The sequence below is a fragment of the Somniosus microcephalus genome, unplaced genomic scaffold (genome assembly GCF_052327205.1).
Source record: "Somniosus microcephalus isolate GS21.2 unplaced genomic scaffold, FLI_Smic_1.0 unresolved_chr5, whole genome shotgun sequence".
In the NCBI taxonomy this organism is placed as follows: domain Eukaryota; kingdom Metazoa; phylum Chordata; class Chondrichthyes; order Squaliformes; family Somniosidae; genus Somniosus; species Somniosus microcephalus.
Window position 1 is genome coordinate 36491181 of NW_028225183.1, and position 9240 is coordinate 36500420.

The 9240-nt window shown below is 48.0% G+C and overlaps 1 protein-coding gene across 1 annotated transcript; it reads left to right on the top strand.

Moving 5' to 3' along the window:
• The first annotated feature begins 422 nt into the window (after positions 1 to 422).
• Positions 423 to 1319, top strand: LOC147087896 (uncharacterized). Its single transcript, XM_085977782.1, has one exon. The coding sequence runs from the start codon at positions 495 to 497 to the stop codon at positions 1317 to 1319; it is 825 nt and encodes a 274-aa protein (XP_085833908.1). The 5' UTR covers positions 423 to 494.
• Positions 1320 to 9240: the final 7921 nt, after the last annotated feature.

The window sequence follows — 9240 nt, forward strand, 5'->3', positions numbered from 1 at the left end:
GGAGTACAAGCGGGATTTCCCCCCTCCCTAACACAGGGGCACAGAAGTTAATATCCCCGGTCCAAATGCTGACTGATCCCGGGCACGAAGGAATCCTGAGAAGTTCTGTTCCGTTGTGTCTCTGATAACTCGGAGGGTGCTTTTTTCTGCTTACTAAATATAGATCGATCATTTCATCACTCATTGATCATACATCGTTTACATTAATGATATATTTATTCCCATTTCATTTATTGCTTCCACAATTTATATCGATTATTCTTACAATGAACCCTGTACTCAGCTCCACATGTAAAAGAATTAGAATATATCATTGAATTTCGCCAATGAATTGCATATTTGACCCCGAATTCCATCAATTTGCAATTTTTTCCCCAGCCTGATGTATAATTTCCCTTTTATTTTCCTTCCTCACAGTGAACTTAGTTACCATTGTGATCCTGTCCCGCGGAAAGTGCGGTCTCTCCAAATGTGTCACTCGCTACCTGGTGGCCATGGCAACGTCGGATCTACTGCTCGTTATCCTCGACCTGATATTGAGGCACATTCCGATTATTTATTGGAGACAGTTTGATTTTGTGCGGTTCATCCCCGTGTGTAATATCCATGCCGTCCTGCTTTATGCAGCCACAGACTGTTCTGTCTGGTACACCGTCACTTTCACCTTTGATCGATTAGTGGCCATTTGTTGCCAGAAGCTGAAAACTAAATATTGCACCGAGAAAACGGCAGCTGTGGTTCTAGGAACAGTGGCTGTGCTGAGCGGTTTAAAGAACATTTTCTGGTATTTTATGTTCACAGGTCAATATTACCTTGCGAATATCCCCTGGTTTTGTATTGCAACATCTGATGTTATGGATTCACGGGTCTGGGGAATAATAGAGTTCCTTCATTATATTCTCACCCCGTGTGTCCCATTTGTTTTGATTCTGCTATTCAATGCTGTCACCGTCAGACACATTGTAGTGTCCAGCAGAGCCCGCAGGAGACTCCGGGGTCCCAGCAGTGGGGACAATCCAAGAGACCCAGAGATGGAGAGCCGCAGGAAATCCGTAATTTTACTATTTGTTATCTCGGGCAATTTCATCGTTTTATGGACAATGTTTATGGTGTATTTTTTATGGTACCGGATGAGGTATTTGGGGTATGGCACCGTATATATACCATATTATGTAAGGGAAGTGGGATTCGGGCTGCAGATGCTGAGTTGCTGCACAAACACTGGCATCTATGCCATGACCCAGACTAAGTTCAGAGAGCAGTTGAAGAATATGGGGAAATATCCCTTCACTCTGATTGTAAAATTCATTAAAATATGAGAAGAAATGGTGACTTTGCAGCCTGAGAGCTCCCTGGGTCAGATATTGTGGTGAGCCACTCGCCCCCGGAACGCCACGGGGCCGGTAATTGGGGATATTCACATGTTCACTCAAAATCTGCCTACACTGTGCTCCCTGGGGTTGATTTTGTGTTGAGCCACGATCACGCAGGCCACCGTCCCATGGGGCCGGTGATCAGAGACATTCACACACTCACTCACACACTGTCTACACGGAGCTCCATGGGCCTGATAGTGTGTTGAGCCGCTCTCCCCTGGGCCACGGGACCAGCGGTCGAGGACATTCACACACTCACTCACACACTTTCCACATTGGGCTCACTGGGGATGATATTGTAGTGAGCCGCTCTTACCCAGGCTGCCCTCCCTTGGGGCTGGTGATCGGGGACTTTGAAACAAAGAAGATAGGAGCAGGAGTAGGCCTGTCGGCCCATCGAGCCTGCTCCACCATTCAATGCGATCAAGGCTGATCATTCAAATTCAGTACCCTGTCCCTGCTTTCTCCCCTTACCCTTTGATCCCTTTAGACTTAAGAAATATATCCAACACCTTCTTGAATATATTTAATGAAATGGCCTCCACCGCCTTCTGTGGTAGAGGTTCACCACTCTCTGGGTGAAGAAATTCCTCCTCATTTCTGTCCTAAATGGCCTACCCTTTAACCTTAGACTGTGTCCCCTGGTTCTGGACTCCCCGACTATCGGGAACATCCTTCCTGCATCTAGTCTGTCCATTCCTGGTAGAATTTTATAAGTTTCAATGAGATCACCTCTCCTTCTTCTAAACTCCAGCGAGTACAAGTCCAATCGACCCAATCTCTCCTCATACGTCATTCCTGCCATCCCAGGTATCAACCTGGTGAATCTTCGCTGAATTACTTCCATGGCAAGAACAACCTTCCTCAGATAAGTCGACCAAGACTGCACACAATACTCAAGATGTGGTCTCACCAAGGCCCTGTACAAGCACAGCAAGACATCCTTGTTCCTGTACTCAAAACCTCTCGCTACGAAGGCCAACATACCATTGGCCTTCTTAACCGCCTGTTGCACCTGCATGCTTACCTTCAGCGACTGGTGCACAAGGACACCCAGGTCTCGCTGCACTTCCACTTCTCCCAATGTATTGCCATATAGATAATAATCTGCCTTCTTGTTTTTGCCACCAAAGTGTACAAGGCATTGGTGAGACCACACCTGGAATACTTCATACAGTTGTCGTGTCCATACTTAAGAAAATACATACTTTCGCTCGAGGCAGTACAAAGTAGGTTCAATCGGTTAATCCCGGGGATGAGGGGTTTGACATATGAGGAGAGGTTGAGTAGATTGAGACTCTACTCATTGGAGTTCAGAAGAATGAGAGGAGATCTTATTGAAACATATAAGATTGTTAAGGGGCTTGATCGGGTGGATGCGGTGAGGATGTTCCCATTGATGGATGAAACTAGAACTAGGGGGCATAATCTTAGAATAAGGGGCTGCTCATTCAAAACTGAGATGAGGAGAAACTTCTTCAGTCAGAGGGTGGTAGGTCTGTGTAATTTGCTGCCCCAGAGAGCTGTGAAAGCTACATCATTAAATAAGTTTTAAACAGAAATAGACAGTTTCCTTGAAGTAAAGGGAATTATGGGTTACGGGGAGCAGGCAGGAAATCGGACATGAATTTAGGTTCGGGTCGGTCATGGCCCTGTGGGTGGCGGAGCGGGCCCAGGGGCCGTGTAGCCTGGTCCTGCTCCTACTTCTTGTGTTCTAATTCTTGTTAGATTACAGGAGGTGGTTTTTTCACAGGGATTAGTGGAGACTCGGGAACAGGCTGCTAGCTAGGAGTCCTTCAAGTGTAAATTGGGCCTGTTCCGGGCTGGGGTGGAGATCACCTATTACAGAAGGTAAGTACTGCAGGAAATACAAGGACAGAGTAATCTCCTGGATGAGTTTCAACAGCCTAGATGGGTCGGAGAGGAATTTCCCAGATTTTTTCTCCCAAATTGGCCATTGGGTTTATTACCTGGTTTTTCGCCTCTCCCGGGAGATCAAATGGTTTCGGGTGGGATGGAGAGTGAAAGCAGATTAGAGGTTAGGATCAGACTGATAGAACGGATTATTTTACCCTCAGTCTGGTTCAATAATCACTGAGTCGAATGCAACTGGAGAGTTCAAACGATTTATTATCCGCGGACTTTAAGGTAACAGTGAACCCAGTCCATCACACCGTACAATATCCACTTCCGCGGATTGAAGATATTTTCATCTCGCTATCTGGAGGGAAACGGTTCACTAAGATTGATCTGGCCCAGGCGTATCTGCAAATGGAGGTAGAAGAAGCATAAATAAAATACCTCACAATCAACACCCATAAATGTCTCTACCCATACAACCGGCTGGTATTCGGGGTAGCATCAGCTCCGGCTATTTGGCAAAGGGCAATGGAACAAGTCCTGCAAGGGATCCCAGGGACCCAGTGTTATTTGGACGACATCCTGGTCGTGGGCTAAAATGACAGTGATCACCTCGCCAACCTGGAGCAGGTGCTCACTAGATTGAAGGAATATGGGGTCCGAGCTAACCGCCCCAAATGCGAGTTTTTTAAAAAACAGACCTCGTATTGTGGCCACGTTATCGATAAAGAGGGGTTACATAAGTCCCCAGAAAAGATTGAGGCAGTAGTCAAGGCTCCAGCACCGGAAAACATGTCACAACTGAGGTCGTTCCTCGGGCTGGGAAACTACTACCATAAGTTCTTGCCAAATTTGTCTACAATGCTACACCCACTGAACACCCTACTGCAAACTGTAGTGCCATGGAAGTGGAGTGACGAATGTAAACGAGCTTTCCAGAAGAGCAAAACACTAATCACATCGAAAGAGGTATTGGCCCATTTCAACCCAGCACTACAAATTCGGTTGGCGTGTCATGCGTCACCCTATGGCATTGGAGCGGTGCTGTCACACAAATTCTCGGACGGCTCAGAGAGGCCAAATGCCTTTGCGTCACGATCACTAAACTCAGCTGAGCGTAACTATGCCCAGATTGACAGGGAGGGCCTCAGCCTAGTGTGGGGAGTGAAATAGCAGAATCACTATCTGCACGGGCAGAAATTCACCTTGCTGACTGACCACCAGCCTCTTGTCTTCATTTTTAATCCGAAGAAGGGCGTTGCGGTGATGATTGTGCAACGACTACAAAAATGGTCACTCTTTCTTGGGGCGCACCACTATGAGATTGAATATAACGGCACGGAACAGCATGTAAATGCTGATGGGCTATCAAGCGAGCCACTGCCTACTGCGGAGGAAGCACCAGCAGTGGATCCTGTCAAAATATTTCATTGGACTACAGTTGAATACCTACCGGTAACTAATGCTCGTATAGAAAAGGAGACCAGAAATGATCCGACACTGTCTCGGATGTATGATTTCATGGTGAAGGGATGGCCAGCACATGGCGACTCACTGTTGCCAGCATTCTCGACAAGAAGAGAACAGCTGTCAGTGTGCCGGGGGACCTTGATGTGTGGATCCCGAGTGGTAATTCCACCCAAGTTAAGGGGTAGAGTGCTCAATGAGCTTCATGAGGGTCATCTGGGAGGGGTAAAAATGAAAAGCCTTGCTAGGGCTTACGTGTGGTGGCCGGGAATCGATCAGCATATCGAGGACCTGACAAAGAGCTGCTCAGGATGCCAGAAGGTCGAAAATGCACCACCACATGCCCCTCTACACCCACGGGAGTGGCCCTCATCTCCATGGCAACGGGTGCATCTTGATTTTGCTGGTCCATTCGTGGACTCATTGTTTTTAATAGACGTGGATGCACACTCCAAATGGCCTGAGGTGATCAAAATGTCCTCCACCACCACGGAGAAAACTATTGCAGTCCCACGGACCCTATTTGCTAGGAACGGCTTGCCAGGGCAGCTTGCTCTCATAACGGACCACAGTTTGTGTCCGAAGAGTTTCGAAGATTTATGAAAAGGAATGGGGAAAGGCATTACACATCCGCCCCGTATCATCCTGCCACAAATGGATTGGCTGAGAGGTTCGTACAAACCTTTAAGAAGGCAATAAAGGCCATGTACAATGACAACATTCCACTGCAGCATAAGGTGGACAATTTCCTGTTCACCTACTGGAATGCGACACATGCAGTCACCAACCAGGTCCCGGCCATGATGTTCTTTAAACGAAGGTTAAGATCTCGCCTGGATTTGCTCAGACCAAACGTACGAAGAGATGTTGAGAGTAAGCAATTCCAGCACATCCATGAGAAGCCAACAAGGAGCTTCAATGTAGTGCAACCAGCCTTGACCCGCGACTACCGAACAGAAAAATGGCAGCCAGGAACGATATGCACACGGCAGGCCCACTAATGTACACAGTGGACGTTGGGGAGAACATCGTGAGATGCCATGCTGACCAGATCCTAGAGTCACAGGAACAAGTCAACCCCATGCCTCGCCCATATGTACCTGGTGAGGAACCCGACGTACAGGTCGCATCTACCCCAGAAACAGTAGCATCGGAAGCTGATGACCCAACTGACGACAGGGTGCCAGAATCGCCTCCGCACCAAGGGCGAGACACTCGGGAAAGGCGCTATCCAGAAAGGATCAGGAAGTCTCCCCAAAGACTGAATATATAAATGGACTATTTTCAGCAAACGTTGTATGATAAAAGTGTTAATTGTAATTAGTTTGATATTTAATTGTTAAATGAGTGTTATGGTACTGCTAATCTAAAAGGCGAGGAATTGTAATGTATGTACGTTTAAGGGGGGAACTACTTTTTACAGCTCATGTATACTGTAGTTCCGGCAGTGACCACACCTGTATATAGCACGGCGTAATAATCTGTACAATTAAGTTCCAGAGTGAGCCACATTGAGTAAACACCTGTTGTACCGTTCTCCTGCAGTGCTGTGTCTAACTACTGATGGACACATCATGATCCACCTCAGCGGCTGAATCTAGTCAAGGTTTTAGGCATGAGCCAGCATTGATCCACCTCAGAGGCTGAATCAAGTCAAGGTGTTAGACCTGAGCCAGCATTGATCCACCTCAGAGGCTGAATGTAGTCAAGGTGTTGTGCCTGAGCCAGCATTGATCCACCTCAGAGGCTGAATCTAGTCAAGGTGTTAGACCTGAGCCAGCATTGATCCACTTCAGTGGCTGTATCTAGTCAAGGTGTTGTGCCTGAGCCAGCATTGATCCACATCAGAGGCTGAATCTGGTCAAGGTGTTGGGCCTGAGCCAGCATTGATCCACGTCTGAGGCTGAATCTAATCAAGGTGTTAGGCCTGAGCCAGCATTGATCCACCTCAGAGGCTGAATCTAGTCAAGATGTTAGGCCTGAGCCAGCATTGATCCACCTCAAAGGCTGAATCTAGGCAAGGTGTTCGGTCTGAGCCAGCATTGATCCACCTCAGAGGTTGAATCTGGTCAAGGTGTTGGGCCTGAGCCAGCAATGATACAGCTCACTGGCTGAATCTAGTCAAGGGGTTAGGCTTGAGCCAGCATTAATTTCCACCTCAGAGGCTGAATATAGTCAAGGTTTTGGGCCTGAGCCAGCATTGACTCACCTCTGATGCTGAATCTAGTCAAGGAGTTAGGACTGAGCCAGCATTGATCCACCTCTCAGGCTAAATCTAGTCAAGGTGTTAGGCCTGAGCCAGCATTGATCAACCTCCGAGGCTGAATCTGGTCAAGCTATTAGGCCTGAGCCAGCATTGATCCACCTCAGAGGCTGAATCTAGTCAAGATGTTAGGCCTGAGACAGCACTGATCCACCATAGAGGCTGAATCTAGTCAAGGTGTTAGGCCAGAGCCAGCATCGATCCTCCTCAGAGGCTGAATCTAATCAACGTGTTGGGCCTGAGACAGCACTGATCCACCTCCGAGGCTGATTCTAGTCAAGGTGTTAGGCCTGAGCCAGCATTGGTCCACCTCAGAGGCTGAATCTAGTCAAGGTGTTAGGCTTGAGCCAGCATTGATCCACCTCAGAGGCTGAATCTAGTCAAGGTGTTAGGCCTGAGCCAGCATTGATCCACCTCAGATGCTGAATCTAGTCAAGGTGTTAGGCCTGAGACACCATTGATCCATCTCAGATGCTGAATCTAGTTAAGGTGTTGGGCCTGAGCCAGCATTGATCCACCTCAGAGGCTGAATCTAGTCAAGGTGTTGGGCCTGAGCCAGCATTGATCCCCCTCAGAGGCTGAATCTTGTCAAGCTGTTAGGCCTGAGCCAGCATTGATCCACATCAGAGGCTGAATCTAGTCAAGGTCTTGGGCCTGAGCTAGCATTGATCCACATCAGATGCTGAATCTAGTCAAGGTGTTGGGCCTGAGCCAGATTTGATCCACCTCAGAGGCTGAACATATTCAAGGTGTTGGCCCCGAGCCAGCATTGATCCGCCTCAGAGGCTGAATCTAGTCAAGGAGTTAGGCCTGAGAAAGCATTGATCCACCTCAGAGGCTGAATCTAGTCAAGGTGTTGGGCCTGAGCCAGCATTGATCCACCTCAGTGCCTGAACTCAGTCAAACTGTTAGGCCTGACCCAGCATTGAAACACCTCAGAGGCTCAATCTAGTTAAGGTGTTTCGTCTGAGCCAGCATAGATCCACCTCAGAGGCTGAATCAGTCAAGGTGTTAGACATGAGCCGCATTTATCCACCTCAGAGGCTGAATCTAGGCAATGCGTTAGGCCTGAGCCTGCATTGATCCACATTCAAGGATGAATCTAGTCAAGGTGTTATGTCTGAGCCAGCATTGATCCACCTCAGAGGCTGAATCTAGTCAAGGAGTTGGGCCTGATCCAACATTGATCCTCCTCAGAGGCTGAATCTTTTCAAGGTGTTGCGCCTGACCCAGCATTGATCCACTTCCGAGGCTGAATCTAGTCAAGGTGTTAGGCCTGAGCTAGCATTGATCCACCTCAGAGGCTGAACATAGTCAAGGTGTTGGGCCTGAGCCAGCATTGATCCAACTCAGAGGCTGAATCTAGTCAAGGTGTTAGGCCTGATCCAGCATTTATCCACCTCCGAGGCTGAATCTAGTCAAGGAGTTGGGTCTGAGCCAGCATTGATCCACCTCAGAGTCTGAATCTAATCAAGGTGCTAGGCCTGAACGAGCATTGAAAAACCTCAGTGGTTGAATCAAGTCAAGGTGTTTGGCCTGAGACAGCATTGATCCACCTCAGAGGCTGAATCTAGTCAAGGTATTAGGCCTGAGACAGCATTGATCCTCCTCAGAGGCTGAATCTATTCAAGGTTTTGGGCCTGAGCCAGCATTGATCCACGTCAGAGGCTGAATCAAGTCAAGGAATTAGGCCTGAGCCAGCATTGATCCACCTCAGAGGCTGAATCTAGTCACACAATGGGAGCAGTGACAGCATCACTTGGAATGGTCATACAATGGGAGCAGTGACGTCATCACTTGGAATGGTCACGCAATGGGAGCAGCGACATCAACATTTGGAATGGTCACACAATGGGAGCAGTGACAGCATCACTTGGAATGGTCACACAATGGGAGCAGTGACTTCATCACTTGGAATGGTCACACAATGGGAGCAGTGACATCATCACTTGGACTGCTCACACAATGGGAGCAGTGAAGTCATCACCTGGAATGGTCACACAATAGGAGCAGTGACATCATCCACTTGGATTATTCACACAATGGGAGCAGTGACGTCATCACCTGGAATGGTCACACAATGGGAGCAGTGACAGCATCACTTGGACTGGTCACACAATGGAAGCAGTGACAGCATCACTTGGAATGGTCATACAATGGGAGCAGTGACGTCATCACTTGGAATGGTCACACAATGGGAGCAGTGAAGTCATCACTTTGAATGGTCACACAATGGGAGCAGTGATGTCATCACTTGGAATGGTCACACAATGG

What these genes read in the sequence shown, in the direction of transcription:
- LOC147087896 (XM_085977782.1), top strand. Translation starts at nt 495, where the DNA reads ATGGCAACGTCGGATCTACTGCTCGTTATCCTCGACCTGATATTGAGG.